This window comes from Pinus tabuliformis, chromosome 2_2 (assembly GCF_031772625.1).
Source record: "Pinus tabuliformis cultivar Carrire ecotype Pingquan chromosome 2_2, CPIR1, whole genome shotgun sequence".
NCBI lineage: Eukaryota > Viridiplantae > Streptophyta > Pinopsida > Pinales > Pinaceae > Pinus > Pinus tabuliformis.
Genome location: NC_142300.1, coordinates 348,977,439 through 349,001,629, shown reverse-complemented (window position 1 = coordinate 349,001,629; position 24,191 = coordinate 348,977,439). Strand labels below are relative to the sequence as shown.

The window sequence follows — 24,191 nt, the reverse complement described above, 5'->3', positions numbered from 1 at the left end:
CCCCCCCGGATCCAAAGGCAGAATCGCGGATCGGAGCGAATCGATCCGGAATCCCCAGTGGAAGCGCGGATCCGTTTTTGAGGTGGCGCGATTCCGGGTTAAAAAAACGATTCCTGCCATTTGAGGTTGCGGCCCCCCGGAATCGCGCATCCCTGGACGCAACCTTGACGCAACCTGGACGCAACCTTGACGCAACCTGGACGCAACCTGGACGCAACCCACCAATATGACATCATTCTCATATAGGATTCCTAATACCATATAACTTGAGCATTGTAGCCTGAATATACGGTCTTACTGCTCTGAATACAATGTCAACTCAATGAATATACATTGAAAAAGGGCGGGTTGCGTGGCGCAACCGGAAGCGCAATCATCTACTGAACTGATGGATGCACTTCTATATATTCATATACTGTACCATCATACATAGGGATGCCATACATATTTGTGAGATTGATACACACACACACACATAAATATATACAACTGTTGAAGTTGAGGTCATGCATATACTGCTGTAATTAGAACATAGCAATACCATACTCAAGCTATTTGAGCAGTGATATCCATACATAATGCTAAGTGCATATAAGAATGAAGAAGTCTCTGCTTATAGGTTTATACCCATCATTGCCAATATTGGGAAGCCATACCAATATTGATCTATATGAGAAACGATAACATATATATGACTGAAGCAAGTGACATGTCCATATTGAATTGATGTCATGAACAAATGTCATAATGCAAAGAATCATACTGAAGCATATGCCAATGATCATATGACACTATTGGTAAATCATACCAGGAGCAAGAGCATAGCCATATAACGAACGTCCAATTATTCCAGAGGTGCAGTATCAAATTATCAATACACTGTGAGAGTAGATCTGAGAGACTTCCTTGTAAAGTCTGCAATTCTTGCTAATGTAGTTTGTTGCCCTTACCTTGCTTCAAATCACTGTGATCTTATGTCCAACTATGCTTCCACCTATGCTGATCTACTAGGTATTCAATGTACTGCTGGTGGGGCTTAAGGTTCCTCCTCAAGCCTCCTACAATTCACGGTTTTGCTACAGCAAGGTCTAGGTCTTCATATACATGAAAATATACTTGGTTATAACTGCACTGATCCTCAGGATGACTGTGGCCTGGGTAGAGGACCTTAACTAGGCCTTCACCCCCTCAAAACAGACCCCCCAAGCTGCTGTAGAAACAACCCTTCTTTGTGGCCTAGAGAAGAATGAGAATCTCCTTCGATGACAAGGAACCACCCCCCTTTACCTGTGCTGTTGCTTGAGATGACTGCAGCTAGGGCAGTAGGTCCCTTCTAGGCCTCTTGGCGCTCTCAAATCCTCCTCCTCATACAGCTGTAGCAGCACCTTCCTGCAGCCTTGTAAACAGAGACAAACCCTCCACAAAATAGCACAGAAAAAGCATCAATACTTCTTGACTTGTGGCCTGATCTAGCAAGTGAGATGCTGCCCTAAATAGTCTTGAATTAGCTCTCCAAGCCTCCTTGCTGGCTGCTTCCATTAAATGCTGAAGGAGGACTTTGCAATCATGGTTTGCATTTTCAAATTTGATTTGTGGCCTTCATGAGCAATTGAGCCCAGCTCTGACATATTCCCAAACTTGAATTCTAACAGTCCCTTGCTTGATAGAAACTTGATAACTTTCCTTGTGATTGCATTCCTTCTCTTGCTTGAGCTTGTCCTATGAAATTTTATAGGCATCAAGCAGTATCAAATTGATACTGATGTATGTTTGTAATAGCTAGAATATAGATGATTGTTGTACATACTAGTAACTACAATGGAATCATGGATGCCATATCTATCTTGATTTATGCAAAAATATGCATGTTTTCATGTCTTCTACAATTAATTTGGTATTTGGGATGTTTTTTTTTAGTATAAATGCAAAAAAATATAAAAAATATATATATATATAGCAGACGCTTCCGCGGACGCTTCGCTTCCTAGATTTTTGGAAAATGACGCTTCCGCGCTCCGCGCTTCCGCTTCGCGCTTCCGCTTCGCTCCCGCTTCGTGCAACATTGATCCCGACTATTGGATGAATTACCCTGCTTGCTGGCCAAAGTTGTGTGGCTTCTTGAACCGAGATTGACCTTCATTCTGAGTTGTCTCTTGAAACATTGAAGATTGAATTCACTGTTGTACGGGGGAGAAGCTATTGCATATTCAGGTTCCCTATTTTATTCATTGTTACTGTTGATTTTAATTATTCCAAGTGGTTAGGAAAATATTGAAAGTTGTTTATGAAAGAAAAACAGTGCCATAATGGGTAGGGATGAGTTACAGTGAATTATTTCTATCATGCATAATGATATGTGATGATTCAGTTAATGGTTAAACTCTAAACTTAGGGTCTAGCATCTTATTTGTATCACCATACCTGAAAAATCAAATCAAATCAAACCATATACATCATACCTGCGATAGCATGCAAATGAAGTTATTGATGAACTTTCACTGAGGGGGCAAACAGTTAACTCATAAAATAGTGGCCACATTGGACTAAACCATGGAGGAACTCCTAAAGGAATTAAGAGGATTGAACATAAATTAGTTCCTTGAACCACCATGCATCATTGGACCAAAAACCCAAGCAAGTCAACAAACCTCTCTCAAATGAGATCCATGCCATTCTTACCCATGAGCAGCCAAGAGATTTGCAGAAGGAGTCGAAGATTGGAAACAACATCCTAGCACTTGGAACAGATTTGAAATACATGAGGGTCACATGGAAAGCTCTTTTCAAACTTGATGAATAGATGCCCTCCTTTCCAAAATGAGCCAGTGAGAAGGGAAGAGACTAATTTGGGCTCTAAAACCAGCAATGCTTGCTCTCATACAACACAAGTTCTTGGAGGAACCTTGTGAAGGGGTTAGACTTCTAGTTGCCTCTTGTCTCAGTAACATCATGAGACTAACTGCTCCTATAGCTCCCTACAATGATGATGTTATGAGGATAGTTTTCAAACTGATGATAGAAACTTTCTGAGACTTTGACAACAGTGCAGACTCTACCTTTCGGAAGAAGCTTGAGATTTTAGGAGTTATGGACATGACTAAGACTTATGAAGTCATGTTTGATCTTGAGTGTGATGATCTTATCTTGCAGATGTTCCAATGCTTCTTCGGCATTAGGAAACATCACTCTGACACAGTCATAACACACATGCAGTCCATCTTGTCATCATGTATGAGAGGTCGTGATGCCATTTGCCAAGAGATGCAGTCTCGATTGTTGTCCATCTGGAGGAGAGAACAACTAGTCTCGCCTGCTTCTTATGAACTAGCCGAGAGGTTGGTTGAGCAGAAAATTGAACTGTTCAGGAGACAGCTAACCAGGGAGGAGTTGCTCAGGTTTGGGGGATCACGCAGCAAGAATGAGATGAGGAGGAAGGGACTTTGCTTTGTCTGCAAGGGTCTTTGGGGACCTGACCACTCATGCTTGAGTGACGCTGAGGAGATGACAGAGGTAGAGCAAGAGGAGATTCCTTGTGACTTTCAGGGTGAGGATTCTTCCTTGGACGAGTCCATGGGTTCATACGTTGGTACCTCTCAAGAGCATGAGCAGTGATGTGGAGTTGATGACCGTAGCCTAGATGTGCATCCATGTGTGGTAGAGGAGTATGGCGAGCAGTTGATTGTTCCCATGAGGGAATGAGATCCAGGAGTAGATGAGTGACTGATGATTCAGCATAGAGAGCACATAGAGGAGCATGAGACAGATGACACACACAGTGTGCGGGATGGGTCAGCGTTGGAGAGTCAGCTAATGGCTCATGTTGAGCCCATGATGGAGAATGAGCAGACACCCTTGAAGCCAGCCATTGGAGTGGAGTAGATAGATGTGCAGGTAGCCTCTAGGGAGATAGTATTTGCAGACACTTGTCCTCAAGAGATGTTGGAGATTGACAGGGTAGTCTTGCAGGAGGTTAGCAGACAGCGGGAGCTGGGGTCAACCCACTGCTAAGGTGCGGGTAGATGCACAAGCAACTAGCAGAGCTGCAGGTCTTTCAGGGAGCAGCCCTCTCCAGAAGTACATAGTTAGGGCTTGCAACACAGTGTGCCCACTTTTTCCCATTAGAGGGAGAGAGGCAAGATTTCTCGGACATGTTTTGATTGACCGAATAGAGCATCAAGAGTTAGGCGTGGACCAGTATCAACATAGCAGATGTATCCCTTGCACAGGTGTCCATACATTAGATTGGCAGGAGATCATGATTTGGTATCCTATTGATGGTGGGATATCCTTAGTCAAGGGCATAGTAGAGTGGGGACCCCTAGATATGTCAGAGACTGCATGCTCCAGCTGGCAGTGGGATATAGGTCGACAACTCTTCAACATTCCTTCCTGGCATTAGGAGAGTTGGATTAGCGATGGATTGAGTCAGGGGTTGGACTGGAGAGAGGTGATGAGTTGGTATGCGGCAGATGGAGCAGCATTCATGGGTGGAGTTATAGCACAGTTGGATCCTCGGAACCTTGATATTTGTTCTTAGTGGCATTAGGATCTAGGAGGATTTGTTGATGCCACGTTTAGTCGTAAATTGGTCTGGGATCTGGGCATTGAGGGGTCCGTTCATGGTGGATTGACACAGGAATAGAGCATCACCCAGTGGTTCGTATGGGATCTTGGCATTAGGTCTCAATTGCGTTGGGCCACCAGATTGGTCAACATATTTCGATTGCTTAAGGGCAAGCAATCTTGGGGCGTGAGGATTGTCATGTCTCCATTTTTATTTCTCTTCATAGTACAGCCAAGGTGGATTTCCAGGGTAGGCGATGGCCAGGTCATGGAGCAGGTTTATGTCATCAGGGATTCCAATGGATTTTTGAGGAGATTTTATGGGATATGATGGCATTTGCTCGGCATATTCCATCATCCGCACAGTTTGCCTTTCGTGCTAGCGCATCCCAACAACTTTCTGGAAAACAGAGTTATTATTGGGCCTAACTCAACTAATTACGCTTAAGATGGCATTATGGGAGGAATACTTCACTAAACACCTTAGTGTAATAACTCGTTGGAACCAGGACAAGAAGATCTACATTATGGGGTGGTTGGATGTGAGTTTCAATGACCTGAGGAGAGGTGGCCAATTTACCCTTTTCCTGCATTAAAAATAATATTTTAATTAAAATATAAGAGGGAAAAGTGCTCCATGATTAAAATAATAATAAAATAGGAGGTTCTAGAGGGGTGCATCAGATCTATAAAAAAGGAGGAGGAGGCCATTGGAGAACATCTTGGATTTGTGTATTTTTTTGTGGAGAGGTTTGAGAACTTGGTTCTCTACTTCAGTAGTAGCCCCAAGACGAAAACCCTTCCCTTGGTGGATCCATTCAGGGTTCACAGGTTATAGTTTATTGTTTTTCAGTTTGTTTTGGAGGCTGATTGTGGCATTATTGGAGATCTATTTGAAGCCATTTTATTTCAGCTATATGGGTTGTATGTGCATGTAAACCCCAATTCTTCTCATATAATAAAGTTAAGAATTTCCTGCCCATTGTGTTATGTTATTGCAGGGCTCCATTCGTTTTATTTTACATGGCAATCTTCTATTTATGAATAGAATTTTTATCTGAAGAAATTTTGAGTTAGAATTTGAAGAAAATTTTTGCTTGTTCCATATTTATTTCATTTGGGACATTACAGTAACCATTGCCAAACTATAACAAAGAATATCAAACATGAAATGAAATGTTTCAACTTTCATGAAGCATCATATTCATAATTCATTACCAATGAGTTATAAATTATAATTGTCAACTTCAAACTTAAATTGCCATATATTGTTTACAAAAGATACCATAATAAATATGAAAGAGTCAATAGTTATAAAAAGTACTAGAAACAAGAAAAGACAAGTACATCTATAATCTACTACATTTTCCTCTTCCTATGAGAAATTTCTAATTTCTTTTCTCATGGTTTATTGGGATTCTCTTGTTGACTTTGTAACTATGGTCAGTGTTCATAATGTATTTGGTCACTTGATATATTTGTATTTATCATTGTAAAGAATATTTACAAATGCTAGAGTCGAAATAAATTTTATTTTGAGTCAAAGTCCCATTGCGACTTTTTAAAGAGGAAAATATGAATTTTTGAAATGTAATTTTGGCTCCAAAAGTTGTCAAGTTGACCTCCCTCCAAGTCAAGACAGCCCTGACTAAAGTCACACCCATTTGACCTAGACAAATCACTATATAAAGGCAGTTCCTCCTCCTCCACTTGGGCATTCAATCTCACTCACACAAGACAGTTTCTGGGAAGCTAGTGAAGGACAAGAAGGACGAAAGAGGACGAAGAAGGAGGACAGAATCTCTCTCTTGCAACTTGCACATGTGGATTAGTCTCTCTCTCTACGGTTCACATTTTTCTGGCATTATGTTGCAGGGGACCAAAATTTCTTGTGTAAATGGCCCACTGTTGCAGGGCCGAAATTTCTGGGGCAATTGGTCATAGTAGGAGGGTTGAACTTCTAGGTCAGACAGCCAAAACGAGTTGTTGGAACAGATTGGGTGACTTGATGTGGAGGGGATGACCAGGCTTGACCATAGGTCTAGGTTTGTCTCTCATTCAACAAGAAGAATTTCTCTATTGAAAAAGGTCACTAGGTTTTTCCCCTTGGTGGGTTTTCCCATGGTAAATCTCGTCTTCTTTTGTGCATTGTGATCTCTATTGTTCTACTATTCTTTATGGTTGAATTTCTGAAGTATAATTGTTGAATGATATATTGGAATTAGTTAAAAAAAAATCTACATCAAAAGTAATTATCAGAATTTCGGAAATATTGTGCTAATCTCAATTGCACTAAGAAAATCAACATGGAATCAAAGCTTTGGTGAAGGAAGGAAGGCAAATTGAAATCACCCTGACAAAACCCTAGAGAGCATTTTATTCAAGTCCTTCTTGTCGATTGGTTTCTATGGATTCTTCTATGAAATCTGAAAACAAGTTAGAGGGAGCATCAAACTTCAGAGCTTCAAAAGTTAGAATAGATATACTTCTTGCCAAAAACAAAGTTTTGGACATTGTGACAGGGAAGGTTGTTGAACTAGAAGATGCAGCAGGTAAAGAAAAGTTCAAGGATGATAACATCACTGCTATGAGTCTTATAGTGGACTCCATTAGGGATCATCTGATTTCCTACATTCCAAAACTTGATAGTTCAAAGAAGATGTATGATTCCCTAATGAATCTCTATATTATCAAGAATGTGGGCGAACCCATGAGCTTGAAGAATGAACTTTGAAATACAAGAATGACTAATGACGATATTGTGGCTTCATAATTCATAAGGATTTCACAATTAAAAGATCAAATTCAAGAAATTAGTGAATCCATTCTTCATCAAGAACTAGTAATCACAACACCCAATGGTCTTCCTAGATCATGGGATGTTTTTGCATCAGGTATAAGCAACTGGAAGGAAGCTCCTACATTTGAACAACTAAGGGCATCTTGTGCTTGGGAAGAATCAAGGTTGATGACTAGAGATCATCAAGATGAGGAATTTCAAGCCCTTGTAGCTCGCTTCAAGAACAAGGGAAAGAAGAAGTTTGGACCTCAACACAAGAAGTCAGGAAAGGGATCTTCTTCCTCCCATACGAAGAAGAAAGACTTAGCAAAGATCTAATGTTACGGTTGTCAGGAATATGGACATTTCAAGAGAGATTGTCCTAATATGGCTAATAACAAGAAGAGAAAAGGGAAACAACATGCCTCCGCAACTAATGTTGAAGATGAAAAACCAAAGAAGAACAAAGGTGACAAGGATTTCTTTTACTTTTTTTCTTTAACAAGTTCCATTGCAGATGATGATGACATGTGGCTGGTAGATAGCATCAAGACACATGACCGAAAAACATGGAAATCTTTCTAGCATGACAGAAAAGAAGTTGTCCCAAAGGGTTGAAGTTGGAGACAATCATAGTTATGCAGTCAAAGGAGTTGGAAAGGCATCCATAGAGCTAGAATCTGGCAACAATGTACATCTCAGCAATGTTCTTTATGTACCAGGTTTGAAAAGAATCTTTTCTTTGTTTCTTGTTTGGAAGATAAAGGAGATAGAGTAGCTTTTGTGGATGGCAAAGTACTTGTTTGGTGTAAGGACACCGGTATAGATGATGTTAGGGTTATTGGGAATCGTGACAGAAGGTTGTATAGACTTGTGAGTCAACCAACTCAAGCACTAGTACATGATGAAATCAATCCAAGAGAACTATGGCATAGAAGGTATGGACATCTTCACTATAGAGCATTTCCTAAGTTGAGTCAAATAGTTTCAGGGGTTCCTGAACTGCAAATAAAGAATGACAGTGTATGCACCAGTGTTGCAGGAATCGCCCCCCCCCCCCCCCCGGATCCAAAGGCAGAATCGCGGATCGGAGCGAATCGATCCGGAATCCCCAGTGGAAGCGCGGATCCGTTTTTGAGGTGGCGCGATTCCGGGTTAAAAAAACGATTCCTGCCATTTGAGGTTGCGGCCCCCCGGAATCGCGCATCCCTGGACGCAACCTTGACGCAACCTGGACGCAACCTTGACGCAACCTGGACGCAACCTGGACGCAACCCACCAATATGACATCATTCTCATATAGGATTCCTAATACCATATAACTTGAGCATTGTAGCCTGAATATACGGTCTTACTGCTCTGAATACAATGTCAACTCAATGAATATACATTGAAAAAGGGCGGGTTGCGTGGCGCAACCGGAAGCGCAATCATCTACTGAACTGATGGATGCACTTCTATATATTCATATACTGTACCATCATACATAGGGATGCCATACATATTTGTGAGATTGATACACACACACACACATAAATATATACAACTGTTGAAGTTGAGGTCATGCATATACTGCTGTAATTAGAACATAGCAATACCATACTCAAGCTATTTGAGCAGTGATATCCATACATAATGCTAAGTGCATATAAGAATGAAGAAGTCTCTGCTTATAGGTTTATACCCATCATTGCCAATATTGGGAAGCCATACCAATATTGATCTATATGAGAAACGATAACATATATATGACTGAAGCAAGTGACATGTCCATATTGAATTGATGTCATGAACAAATGTCATAATGCAAAGAATCATACTGAAGCATATGCCAATGATCATATGACACTATTGGTAAATCATACCAGGAGCAAGAGCATAGCCATATAACGAACGTCCAATTATTCCAGAGGTGCAATATCAAATTATCAATACACTGTGAGAGTAGATCTGAGAGACTTCCTTGTAAAGTCTGCAATTCTTGCTAATGTAGTTTGTTGCCCTTACCTTGCTTCAAATCACTGTGATCTTATGTCCAACTATGCTTCCACCTATGCTGATCTACTAGGTATTCAATGTACTGCTGGTGGGGCTTAAGGTTCCTCCTCAAGCCTCCTACAATTCACGGTTTTGCTACAGCAAGGTCTAGGTCTTCATATACATGAAAATATACTTGGTTATAACTGCACTGATCCTCAGGATGACTGTGGCCTGGGTAGAGGACCTTAACTAGGCCTTCACCCCCTCAAAACAGACCCCCCAAGCTGCTGTAGAAACAACCCTTCTTTGTGGCCTAGAGAAGAATGAGAATCTCCTTCGATGACAAGGAACCACCCCCCTTTACCTGTGCTGTTGCTTGAGATGACTGCAGCTAGGGCAGTAGGTCCCTTCTAGGCCTCTTGGCGCTCTCAAATCCTCCTCCTCATACAGCTGTAGCAGCACCTTCCTGCAGCCTTGTAAACAGAGACAAACCCTCCACAAAATAGCACAGAAAAAGCATCAATACTTCTTGACTTGTGGCCTGATCTAGCAAGTGAGATGCTGCCCTAAATAGTCTTGAATTAGCTCTCCAAGCCTCCTTGCTGGCTGCTTCCATTAAATGCTGAAGGAGGACTTTGCAATCATGGTTTGCATTTTCAAATTTGATTTGTGGCCTTCATGAGCAATTGAGCCCAGCTCTGACATATTCCCAAACTTGAATTCTAACAGTCCCTTGCTTGATAGAAACTTGATAACTTTCCTTGTGATTGCATTCCTTCTCTTGCTTGAGCTTGTCCTATGAAATTTTATAGGCATCAAGCAGTATCAAATTGATACTGATGTATGTTTGTAATAGCTAGAATATAGATGATTGTTGTACATACTAGTAACTACAATGGAATCATGGATGCCATATCTATCTTGATTTATGCAAAAATATGCATGTTTTCATGTCTTCTACAATTAATTTGGTATTTGGGATGTTTTTTTTTAGTATAAATGCAAAAAAATATAAAAAATATATATATATATAGCAGACGCTTCCGCGGACGCTTCGCTTCCTAGATTTTTGGAAAATGATGCTTCCGCGCTCCGCGCTTCCGCTTCGCTCCCGCTTCGTGCAACATTGGTATGCACAGGCTGTGCTCTTGGAAATAACATTAAGAAACCATTTCCAAACAGAGACAATAGATCTAAGGAAACTTTGGATTTAATTCATTCTGATATGTGTGGTCTCATGCCTGTGAAGTCGCTTGGTGGCTCATTGTCCTATGTGACATTTATTGATGACTTCTCCTATAAGACATGGATATATCTCTTGAAGACTAAGGATGAAGTATTTGACAAGTTCCAAGAATTCAATGCTAAAGTGGAGAACTTGACAGGCAGAAGATCAAAATATTGAGATCTGATAGTGGAGGAGAAGACACCTCAAAGGAGCTTGTTTCTTTCGGCAAGCAAGTTGGGTTTAAGAGGGAGTTAATTGTCCCCCATAATCCACAACATAATGGTGTAGCAGAACAAAAGAACAGGTCAATTGAAGAATCAGTCAAGGCCATGATGCATGATTTGGACTTGTTGTTCTTATCAGTGTTGTTAAAATCGCGATTTTATCGGAAAATCGCAATTTTTTCCTCTGCCCGATCAAATCGCGATTTTTATACCAAAAAATCGCGGACTTTTTTTATAGCGATTTTTTCGGAAAAAATCGCGATTTTTACAGAAAAAATCGCAAAGGCACGGGGCAGCGGGCTTTTAATAGGCGAAAATCGATTTTTTTTATGTCATTTTGCTGTTTGCGCGCGGAGGAGGAGGAGAAGAGGTGAGGGAGAGGAGCTGGAGGAAATCAATAGGATTAGACTTTCATTTTATTGTATATGACATTATGACATAATGAGATACATTATCATATTTTTTGTTGATATTTTGAGGCTGAGTTGGGACTCAGGACTTACTATTCAGGACATGATTCAATGTTATGTGTGATTTTAGCGCTAGAAATGATATTAAACATCTTATATATTAGTTTTTTTATCATATTTATGTGTCAATGTATTTATTTTATGTTGTAGATGGTTTAGATATTAAAAAAATTGAAAAAAAAATGAAAAAAAATGAATATTTTTGTGCCAAACGCTTTTTTCCCGCTTTTTTCCGCTTTTTTCCCGCTTTTAACGATTTTTTCCGCTTTTTTCCCGGCGCCGATTAAATCCCGATCGCGCTTTGTGCAACATTGGTTCTTATGGGGGGAGGCATCACGAACAGCTGTGTACATTCAAAATAAAATTTCTCATAATTTTCTGGAAGGTATGACTCCTAAAGAAGCATTCTCTAAAAGGAATCCACAGATTGGGCATATGAGAATCTTTGGTTGTCTTGTATATATTCATGTTCCTAAGGATAAGAGGAACAAACTTGAGCCTTCAGGAAAGAAAGGCATATTTGTTGGTTACAGCGAATCATCAAAGGCCTACAGAATATACATTCTAGAGCAACGATGGATTGAGGTCAGCAGGGATGTCACCTTCGATGAGAAACTAGCATATTGGAAGTCTAAGGAAGTCTCCATGGATTCCTTGGATGAAGTGAAGCAAGAGGCCTCAAGGAAGGAGCATTTGATCTCTACAAAATGTACCAAAAGGCTTGAAGGGCCTCGAGATCCAGTAGAACCAGTCATAGTTCCAGATATCAAGAAGAGACCAACATGGCTTAGATCTATATTGGAAGAGGCAGAAGGACATGCAGCTCTTGATGGCACATTTAGAGAAGTTAAGAAACCCAAGAGGTTTTCTAGTTGTGAAGCTCTTGTGACAAGCCTTTGTTGATTTGGCGTAGCATCAGATGTGCTCTAGCCACGAAAATTGGTGGAGAGATTAAAGCGCATGAGATCTCCAAGACCCAGAAATGGTTTGGGCAAAATCTAACTAGTTTGGAAGAAATTAAAATAATTAATATTTTTAATAAAATATTAATATGAATTAATATAAAACTGAGTTAGAATGGTCCAAAAGTCATGGATAAAGCCAGATCTAATCTTAGCCATTGATTAGGGACTTAATCTCAGTCGTTGATGGACCAACGAGAAAAGTATAAGAAGAGGCTTGAGGGTCAGTTGGAGGACACACTGAGGGAGACCAGTGAGTTCGATTTCTGGAGCGGGGTTAGCTGAGAAATTCGAACTAGTGGTCTAGAGAGCAGCAGGAGGCAGCAAGTACGGAGCAGAGAGTCAGGATCAGCAACAAAAGACCAACACAGAGGCAGGAGAGGCAGACGCAAGGCCTTTCAGGCAGACGCTGAGGTAGCAGGAGACTGCGCAGTCACTAGAGGGCCTACGTGGGTGACGCAGAGAGGCCCTGGCTGACGTAGACAAGCAGGGGCTAACATAAAGTGTCTGGGAGCTACGTAGAGGTCAGCCAGGCTGACGCTGGGACTGAGAGAAGTGTTGGAGAATTTTTCTCTCTGTTGGGTAAGCCAGTTTGGCATCCGGTTGTACTGAAGAATTGTTGAATAATAAAATCCTCCCTTGCTGCACTAGTTTTCCCACATTGGGTTTTTCCGAGGACTGTTGTCCAAAATATATGTGTTGATGTGTTGATTCTTGTGCATGTGTTTGTTTCTGTATTACTGTGTGATATCTGCAGCAGAATTTATTTTAATGTTTATTGAAGGAATTTCATAAATAACTTATTGAAAATAAGTAGGCAAAGTAAATCAGATGTTGCAATGATAGAATTTTCACAAGGTATCAGAGCGAGTGATCAGAGACAGAAAGGGAAAATCAGTTATGGGTCGAGACCATGATGCAGAGACATCCATGTCAGGGGACTTGCACAGATTTTTAGAAAATTGCACAAGAGATTTCGATTTCTCCATGTTGGCTTCCAGGATGGAAGAAGAAGTGACTTGTATGACTAGTTTTGCATCATCAAAAGTATGGTATATAGACAGTGGAGCCTCTTGGCATATGACGGGAATCAGGGAATGTTTCTCATAGTATCGAGAAGAGAAGATGAACTTTCAGAGCACCATGGGGAACAAGGCAAAGTGTACTCCAGTAGGGAAGGGTACCATAGTTTTTCAAACAGAATTGGGAGAACGGTTTCGTGCTACAAATGTGCTGCATGTACCAGGATTGGGGATGAACTTACTTTCCGTGTCGCAACTTCAAGGCAAGGGCTATGACGTCTACTTCATCAAGGAGAAGGTATACATCAAACACCCGAGCTGGAAAAAGAAAGTGCAGATCGGGATCAAAAGTAACAGGTTGTACAGATTACAACTAGAATCACCAATGGCACTAATAGGTAGTCATGGAGACAAGGACTTGAACGAACTATGGCACAGAAGAATGGGACATCTACACCATGGGGCTCTGAGAATTCTTAGGAGCACTGTAACAGGAGTTCCGGATCTTAGTACGAAACGAGATGATGTATGCAGAGGATGTGCTCTAGGAAAGTATGCCAAGGCAGCATTTCCTAGGAGTAAACACAGGGCCAAGAGTGTACTAGGATTGATACACTCAGATATCTGCAGACTTATGTCCACCAAAGCTCTTAGTGGTGCCGAGTATTTCCTTACTGGCAAAGGAAGAACTAGCAAGGAACTTCGTCAGATTCTACGAGATGTAGACGACTTCATCGATGTGCCAAGAAACAATAAGAGGGAGCGAAAATAGCCAGATAGATATCAGGGATTAGTAGCTCAGGATGGGGAGCCTGCCAATTCCAAGAGGCAGCTCAACATCAGGTTTGGCTAGATGCGATGGTAGAGTACAACTCCATAATGGTGAACAATGTCTTGGAGGTATTGCCAAGGCCTCAAGACAGATCAGTAGTAGGTTCGAGATGGATCTACAGGATCAAATACCCTGCAGACAACAATGTTGAGAAATACAAGGCCAAGTTTGTGGCTAAGGGGTATGCTCAAAAGGAAGGAATTGACTACAAGGAGACCTTCGCCCCATTAGCCAAGTACACATCTATTAGGACCATGATATCTCTTGTAGCTCAAATGAGGTGGGAGATTCATCAAATGGATGTCAAAACGGCTTTTCTGAACGGGGTAATAGAAGAAGAGGTATACAATGTACATTGAACAACCAGAGGGCTTTGAGACACATGAGAAGAAGTCTCATGTATGCAGATTGAAGAAAGCCTTGTATGGGCTAAAACAGGCATGGTATGGTTGAATCGATGGCTACTTGCAGAAGATGGGATTTGTCAAAAGTGACGCAGATCCGAATCTCTACTATCTGGTTATAGAGAATGAGCCGATAATCTTAGTATTATATGTGGATGATCTCTTTCTGACAGGATCATCCAGGCTAATTGGGGACTGCAAGAAGAATCTAGCCATGGAATTTGATATGAAGGATTTGGGACTAATGCATACTTCCTAGGGTTGGAAGTTTGGCAGTAGATGGGAGAGATCTTCCTTGGGCAAGGGAGGTATGCTACAGAAATCCTAAAAAGATTCAGGATGGAGGACTGTAGACCCATGGCTACTCCAATGATCACCAACTGGAAAAAGATTGATGCATCAAAAGACAAGGATGTTGATCCCACCCTATACAGGCAGCTCATAGGGTCCCTGATGTATCTGGTCAATACCAGGCCAGACATTTGCTACGCTGTCAACACCCTCAGTCAATTCATGGTGGAACCGAAGAGGGCGCACTGGGCAGCAGCCAAACACGTTCTCAGGTATTTACAGGGAATAGTCGATTATGTAATCTTGTACACCACGGGTAAGGATATCAGATTGAGTGGATTTACTGATGCAAATTTGGCAGGAAGTTCAGTGGATCGGAAAAGTACCTCTGGGTACTGTTTCAACATTGGATCAAGAATGACTTCCTGGTGCAGTAGGAAACAGAAGTTCGTGGCTCTAAGCTCATCTGAGGCAGAATATATGGCAGTGAGCACAGCTTCGTGTGAGGCCATATGGCTTAGAAAACTGCTTGTGAACCTATTCAAAAGGAAAATGGAGGCGACCAGGATCATGTGCGATAATCAGAGTTGCATCAAACTCTCTGAGAATCTAGTGTTTCATGATCGGTCAAAGCATATTAATATCCGGTGTCACTTTTTCAGAAACTGTGTCCACCGAGGAGCTGTACAGTTAAGCTACAGTCCTACAGGAGAACAGGTGGCCGACATCCTCACCAAGGCCCTTGGAAGGACAAAGTTTGATTACTTCAGGGAAAAGATGTGGATGATAAAGAACCTGTTTCAGTAGCAGAAATGGGGGTGATAGCAACACGGATGCAGAGGAAGTTGCAGTGCAAATGCAGTGTTGAGAGAAAAGGACCAGCAGCAACACAGATGCAGAGGGAGTTGTCGTGCAAATGCAGCAATGGCAGTAGAAGAGCCATGGGCAGCAGTACAGGATGCAACAGTGGCAGTAGAAGAGCCATGGGCAGCAGTACAAGATGCAGTAGTGGCAGTAGAAGAGCCATGGGCAGGGACCGATGTCGGATGATCAGGGTGATACTTAGTGAGGAGTATTACTAGAGCACAGTCCTCGCTAAGAGGGAGTGTTGATTTGGGGTAGCATCGGATGTGCTCTAGCCACGAAAATTGGTGGAGAGGCTAAAGCACATGAGATCTCCAAGACCCAGAAATGGTTTGGGTAGAATCTAACCAGTTTGGAAGATATTAAAATAATTAATATTTTTAATGGAGTCCCTAAGTCTAAACTTAGGGAAAATAAAATATTAATGTGAATTAATATAAAACTGAATTAGAATGGTCCAAAAGTCATGGATCAAGCTAGATCCAATCTTAGTCGTTGATTAGAGACTTAATTTCGGTCGTTGATGGACCACCGAGAAAAGTATAAGAAGAGGCTTGAGAGTCAGTTGGAGGACACACTGAGGGAAACCAGTCAGTTCGATTTCTAGAGCAGAGTTAGCTGAGAAATTTGAACTAGTGGTCTGGAGAGTAGCAAGAGGCAACAAGTACAGAGCAGAGAGTCAGGATCAGCAACAGAAGACCAGCACAGAGGCAGGAGAGGCAAACGCGGGGCCTTTCAAGCAGACGCTAAGGCAGCAGGAGGCTGCGCAGTCACTAGAGGGCCTGGATGGGTGACGTAGAGAGGCCCAGGGCTAACGCTGACAAGCAGGGGCTGACAGAGTGTTTGGGAGCTAAGCAAAGGTCAGCCAGGCTGACACTGGGACTGGGAGAAGTGTTGGAGAATTTTTCTCTCTGTTGGGTAAGCCAGTTTGGCACCCAGTTATACTAAAAAATTGCTGAATAATAAAATCCTCCCTTGCTGCACCGGTTTTCCCACATTGGGTTTTTCCGGGGACTGCTGTCCAAAATATCTGTGTCGATGTGTTGATTCTTGTGCATGTGTTTGTTTTTGTATTATGGTGTGATATCTACAGCAAAATTTATTTTAATGTTTATTGAAGGAATTTCATAAATAATTTATTGAAAATAAGTAGGCAAAGTAAATCAGATGTTGCAGTGATAGAATTTTCACAACCTTATTGATGGAGAACCTTCCACATACAAAGAAGCAGCTAGCCAACAGGTGTGGAAGGAAGCAATGAATGAAGAGTACCGATCGATCATGAAGAATGATGTTTGGGAATTGTGCCAAGGCATGAAAGGAAGTCAATGGTGATTTCCAAGTGGATATACAAGATCAAGCATGTTGCAGATGGTAGTAGTGACAAATACACGGCGCGGTTCGTGGCTAGAGGATTCTCCCAGAAAGAGGTAGAAGGCTATGATGAGACCTTCGCTCCAGTTGTCAGGTATACCTCTATTACATCCATCATTTCTCTTGTTGCTTCATAGGGATGGAAATTGCACCAAATGGATATGAAGACTTCTTTCCTCAATGGTGTGATTAAGGAAGAGGTGTACATAGAGCAACCTCAATGCTTTGAGGCACATGGAAAGGAATCTCATGTTTGTAGGTTGACGAAGGCCTTGTATGGACTCAAGCAAGCTCCATGAGATTTGTATGCTCGTATTGACAACTATCTAACGAGACTAGGATTTACCAAAAGTCGTGCCAATCCAAACCTTTGGTTTAAGGTTGTGAAGAATGTACCTGTGATCTTATTATTATATGTTGATGACTGTTTCTGACAGGTGCTAAGCCTCTTATCATTCATTGCAAGACACAGTTGGCTTCCGAGTTCGATATGAAGGATCTTGGGTTTGCTCTATGTTACCGGATCCGTCAGCACCAATGGTTGGATCCATGGATCCCCGTATCGGAGACGGATTCGGATTCGGATCTGCCCAGATCCGCCTAACATCTTTCCATGTCTAAAACTGTTTAACATCAGCACAAAATTCCAAGTCAGCGTATGAATCACGTGATAATGTAAAGAAAAACCAGCGTAGCGAATAATTAACAAGGGAGTTGGCTGCGAAAGTTCATTAATTTTTTCTTTGGTTGACCATATTATAAATTATAAGCTACGGTCGTTTAGTTCTAATTAAGTTTTATTTTTATTTAAAGTGTAAAAAAGTGAGATTCATAAAGTAAGTTCCATAAAGTAACTTTAATGGTCGTTTAATTTAAATATAAAGTAATTTTAATGATTATTTAATTTAAATATAATAATGGTTAATGGTCATTTAATTTAAACATAAAGTAACTTTAATGGTCATTTATTTTAAATATAATAATAGTAATTAATGTTTGAATATTAAGATACATTAATTTTAATATTATTAAATTAATAATTATTTTAAAAGTATTATATAGAAGTTTTATATTTTAAATTTTAAATATAATCTTTTATTTTACATAAATTTAATTAATATTTATCAATAATATATTAATTATGATATAATTTATCTAACAATATTTCTATAAATATTATATATAAAAACTATATATTTAAAAAGTAAGATATGTTTTTATTTTTATTTTTTTATTTTTTATTTTCATATAAATTTAATTTTTAAAAATTATAAAATATTTTATATTGTTTGTACTTGCCGTATCCGGATCCTAGCTTTTCAAAAAACTGGCGAATCCTTATCCGAATCCGAATCCGTATCTACATCCGGGATCCGAATCCTGGTAACTTAGGGTTTGATGCATTGCACAATGTCCACTATGGGACTTCAATATATTTTGGCATCATAAAATTGGAGAAGGAAAACCTTTGCTGAGGACTCAGAAAAGAAGTGAATCAAAAAAATATTGATAGAATTTAATGGAACACACTGTTGCACAATAAGTCTGGTAACAGATCAAAACTTTGGAAGCCTTTCACCTTATTTATAGGTTCCACAGCTCTACTTGTTGGATGAGAGATTTCATTTTGACCTCTGATGACAGTTCCATTCTGAAAAACAAAGAAGTTGATACTCAGCAGCAAAATAGCCAAAAAAAAGTCATTTAAAATACTACCAGCAAATAAGAAGTAAATCAAAATCAATTACTAAGTGCCATTTGTATAAACCAAGGATAACATTAAAAGAATGAGAATGAGATATTCTCTTCAGGTTCAGATAGCATTCTAAATTCAAGACTTATACCATCATCAATTAATTTACCAGTAGATTTTCACCAATTTCATCCTCGTCACGATTTCAAGCCCATCTTGGGAAAATTATACTCAACACTAGGATATCCATGGTAGCATATTTCAGAATGCCCTAAAAAAAGGTTGAATTAAAAAGGAATTATCGGCTGAATGACAGAGAAATAGAAGATTGACAAATCTTAAAAGACAGATTGCTTCATCTTTGGGCTCTTTCTTAAGTAACAAATAACCTTGGTAAAGACAAAGGATTGAAATGGAAACACAACAACTTTTTGATGATATAGAATATTAAGTTACAATGCTTTTAGGTTGCTAGTAAGGGGCCATTTCCCTCTCCGTGTCACTTCATTTGTCCACTGCTATGCTCATGATATTCAAAAACTTCAGAATGTATCAAAGGAGTAGGAAACACTACATGACAATTGGGAGATTATGTTCACCACTTCATAAGAAGTATTCTTATCCTTTATCAAAGGATCTAATCATTTTTTTGCATCTATTCATGCATTAATGGCTACCCATGGGTAGTTGTCTCCTGACATGATAGTAGAGGAATTGGTTTCAAATACTTCCTTAGATGAGAGATAAAGGTGGTGTACTCGGGAAACATGGGCAGGCTGTTGTTACTCCAACTGATCCTAAAATGACACCAAAACAGGCCTTGGATATTTTGACACTTCAATGCTAGATACAGGTCATCCTGATTCCTCATAGCTATCATCTCATAGAGACCAGATCCTACACAATCTAATGATATGCCATAACCTGAATTCGTCACCTCTAATGATTCTTCTATTATTTATATACAAGAGCCGACACTGCACCATTTACTTCACAGGAAAAAACCGCAACACTTTTTGATTCATCGACACTGGGATCTTCACCATCCCACATCTCCACATAAAAATCCTCATCATGGAGAGAGAAAGCATTCTTTCCCAACATAAAGATGTCGGCATTCTGAATGCCAGTTATTAGGATTGTTACCCATCACTATGCTGGATACTATTACTCACCATGTGCGCATGACAATGAGCCTACATCAAAGCAGATGTTTGTAACTTTGTCAAGAAGATGACTTTTCATACATTGATTCTTGGACTCTGGTCTAACAGCAAAAATAGCATCTCTTTTCTAAATACTCTCAGTACTATGGCAGAAGCTTTAATTTCAGCATCAATATATAAGTTCAAGACAAATATGCAAGAACTGAAATATGTCACAGGTTCAGCAGGACCAAGGCTGCTTGGAAGCGGGGAGCAGAAGCGGAAGTGGGAGCAGGAAGAATGCCAGTTATTAGGATTGTTACCCATCACTATGCTGGATACTATTACTCACCATGTTTGCATGACAGTGCGCCTGCATCAAAGCAGATGTTTGTACCTTTGTTGAGAAGATGACTTTTCATATGTTGATTCTTGGACTCTGGTCTAACAGCAGAAATAGCATCTCTTTTCTAAATATTCTCAGTATTATCGCACAAGCTTTAATTTCAGCATCAATATATAAGGTGAAGACAAATATGCAAGAACTGAAATATGTCACAGGCTCGGCAGGACCAAGGCTGCTTGGAAGTGGGAAGCGGAAGCGAAAGAGGGAGCAGGAAGTGACAATTTTCAGAAGCTTCTGGATCGAGAGTGAATTTTATATAATATATATTTTTATATATTTTGATGCATATATGTCAACAAAAGCATGTAGAATGATGAATTAGATATAAAAAGCATAAAAACATGGATTAAACCATATAACATCAATCATCTAGTAGTTATAATCTTCACCAACCACATGTCCACAAGTTACAAGTAACAACATATCGAGACTCATGATTCATCAATCTTAAAGTTTCAAAGTTTCAAAATTAAATAGATAACATTTGTCATCATTAAAGTTGTACTTTTAACCATTACCAAACTATAACAAAGAATATAAAACATGAAATGAAATGTTTCAACTTTCACAAAGCATCATATTCATAATTCATTACCAATGAGTTATAAATTATAATTGACAACTTCAAACTTCAAACTTAAATTGTCAAATATTGTTCACAAAAAATACCATAATAAATATGAAAGAGTCAATAGTGATAAAAGTACTAGAAACTAGAAAAGACAAGTAAAACTATTATCTACTACATTTTCCTCTTCCCATGAGAAATTTCTAATTTCTTTCTCGTGGTTTATTGGGAGTCTCCTCCCGCATAGTCGGATGGCCACGTCCAAAACTAGAAGGCACATGACCTCCACGTGAAGCTGCAGATGGAGGTGGCGGCAAAGCTAGTTCAACTTTAGCACTGCTAGTGGATGATGGGGGTGGCATGGTTGTTGATGTTGCTGCTACTTCATCATCATCTTTCATAAGTTCTACTTCCAATTGTTCCAAAATTAAGGCTCCATCCTCCAAATTGTCCTCCTTCGGGTTGTTGTCCCAAGTGACATATGCTCTGTCGTAACGAGCCCGCTCACTACAACATGTTAACAACATCAAATTGTAATGCACATAAACCAAGCTTTTTGCCCAGTTTTCAATAAGAAAATTTATTTTGACATTGTGGATGAAGCTTTAGGTGCTCCAACACCTCTCTGCAAAAGAAGTATTAACAACCTATGAAGGCACTTTAACAGACAATTGTTGAGAGATTATAGTTGTCGTTGGTATTTTCATCAATAAAAAGAAAGGAAAATTTTGAATTTAAATTAATGTCCCCACAAGTGCCCAAGTCAGCCCTAATAGAACATATCGGCATGGTCCCTTGGGGGCACCTATTCGACCCCCCTTTGGACACTATTTATAAGTGACCCCTCCTCATTTGATCATTGATTCATATGAAGAAATATCTCTGTTCCAACAAAGGAAGGAGGAGGAGGGAGCCGAAAATCAGCAGAAGAGGAAAAAGGATGGCTTGGTGGCTTGGCACTTGTGGGAGTTCATGTTCTGGTTAGTTGTTATCTTGATGTCTCGTTTTGACTCAGTGAATTGATGAGCTAAATATTATCTCATAAGGAAAGCTTGTTGGGTAAGCCTTGGTCATTGACCTAAATTTTTGTGTCCCTTGTTTCTCTATTTTACTGTGATCTCTACTGCTCTATCACTGCATGATGATGTTGAATGCTATATGGAATTAATAATAATGAATCATTTGATGTAGTTATCGTTAAAACAAAATTGTTCTAGTGTATCATTGTTATCACCCCAAGAAACTCTCCTAGGTTGTATCTCAGAGATGCTCGGGAACATTACAAACTCAACAAAATGTTGGAAATGGATGAATGGAAGGAATTATGCATATTCAAGCCAGATAACCACTTCTACTACGCTTAACCCCAAACATGGGTGAATACCCCCAGACTACAAGGCTTTAGACCACCAATTACTCACAGTTTGACGATTAGGTGAACATGGAGAATATTGTCCACACCAGCAGATGCACAGGACCCTGTGATGGCCGGCTGCAACCAGTAAAGAGGTCTGCAAATCTATTTCCTAATGCACAGACAGGATGACAGCTCTCTGGCACTAAGCAAATAGAAACCTGCATAGCACATTCAATGATACATACTAGATTCTAACACAGAGGTGGGATGACAGCCCCTCTAATGCTAAACATCAAGAGCACATGAAAAATACATAACAGGCACAGCCTAGAACAGAGTAGAAATGGAAAGTGAGCAATTAACAACAAAAAAAGCTTGTATTAGCTGAAAATGAAGACCAGACGTTGCAGGTATCACAGTAGTTACAGTCTCCAGAAGTTGAACCTTACATCAAAACTACAACCATCAACCATCATCGTCGATTACATCTGTGTTCTGGGTATATATAGAGGTTGATTACAAAAATATCTACTATCCAATGCGTGGAGGGGTCATAATGGACCACCAACCACATTAACTATTTAATACGGGTCTCTGATACAATCTGCTGCTTTAATGAACAAAATTGGCCTTTTGAGATACTCAGTTGTCCTTCTTGAGCAGGTGGAGTGCAATATGGAAGACATTCCATAACTAATAAATGCTCAAATCTGCTCGAAGCTATCCTTTTTCCTTCTCGGCCATGCTTACTTGTTAAATGCAGTTGCTGAGGATTTAATGCGCCAGGTACTGGATTCTGGCCTCCTTCCTCCTTCGGGTACACTGGACAGGCTATGGACATGGGCAGCATGGCGGAAGCATGACTATAACGGGGACAAAACTCAGCCGTTGGATCGCGTGGATCGACGGCGGGGATCGTTTGATAAGGAGTATCAGGAAAAAACGAGAGCGAACGTATGAGGACCGTTGGATCGTTAGGTGGGTAGATCCAACGGTGATCGAGGGCAGAAGCTATGGGGGAATTAATTTGCGGGGACGGGCGGGACGGCGGTAAGTGATTTCCCCGCACCGCTTATCGGAGGTGAGTGGTATACGTACACAGCCAAGCGATCACAATAGGAGGTTGACACATGGACGATGGGACAGGCGGAAAACCACCGCGATCGCGAGTTAACGCGCGGGCAGGTTTCGGCGGCGGGAGGTGCGAATGTCGTAGGATCGCGGGGCAAACAACCGGACGGCGGGGAGATGAACGAGGTTTAGCGGGACTGATGTGACAGGGAAAGCCGCAGGTTATGGTGCGCGGTCACGTGAATATAGTCGTATGGGCTTTGAAACTTAACGCTAAAGGGCTTGACCGAAAAGGGACTTACGCAGGGTTCTGGGAGAAAAACAGAGATGAAGGGGTTTAAAGGAGAATAAGGAGAATGAAGGGGAAGATGAAACCAACTGCTGCAAACCTCTTGAAAGCATAACCAGCACTGCCATACCTGTTTTTTACCCATCAAAAGCTTAGTATTATAGCAGAGCTAACAGTCACTACTAGAAATATCAACATGGTATCAGAGAAAATTTGAAAAGCAGTTTGGGATAAGGATCCTCCTCAAGGCACTTCGACTCATGATCACAGTTTTGTGACACCTATGTGAAGTTTTGTGGCTCCCATGTGAAATTTCATGGCTCCAATACAAATCTTTCTAAAATATGAAGTTCTATAGCTTTTGTGGAAGGATTAGTAACACAAATTTAAGTCTGAACCTCTGTGGATAGCAATCAATTTTTAACCTACTATATTTATGAAATAGATCCGAGTTACATCTTTTATTGTTATATCTTTGTGGTTTTGTTCAAGTGCTAGATGATGATCCAAATGTTTAGCTCCTTAATGATGAGCCAAATCTAAGGTCTGTCTGAAGCTTTGAGACAAGTCCGAGACCTTAGATTGTGTGTAGAGCAACTACGATGACACAATTTGCAAGTCTTTGTGGCATCCGAGTGGCATCTGAAGTAGTATTTGCAATGCTAGGTG

At 40.4% G+C, this 24,191-nt stretch overlaps 1 protein-coding gene across 1 annotated transcript in view; it reads right to left on the bottom strand.

Annotated features, from left to right (window-relative positions):
* The window catches only part of MEE18 (maternal effect embryo arrest 18), a 433,784-nt gene that overhangs the window by 176,208 nt on the left and 233,385 nt on the right, over positions 1-24,191 (bottom strand). The window contains 1 exon segment of the mRNA XM_089404666.1: positions 18,573-18,644. Within this exon segment, the coding sequence (XP_089260792.1) occupies positions 18,573-18,644 (72 nt within the window).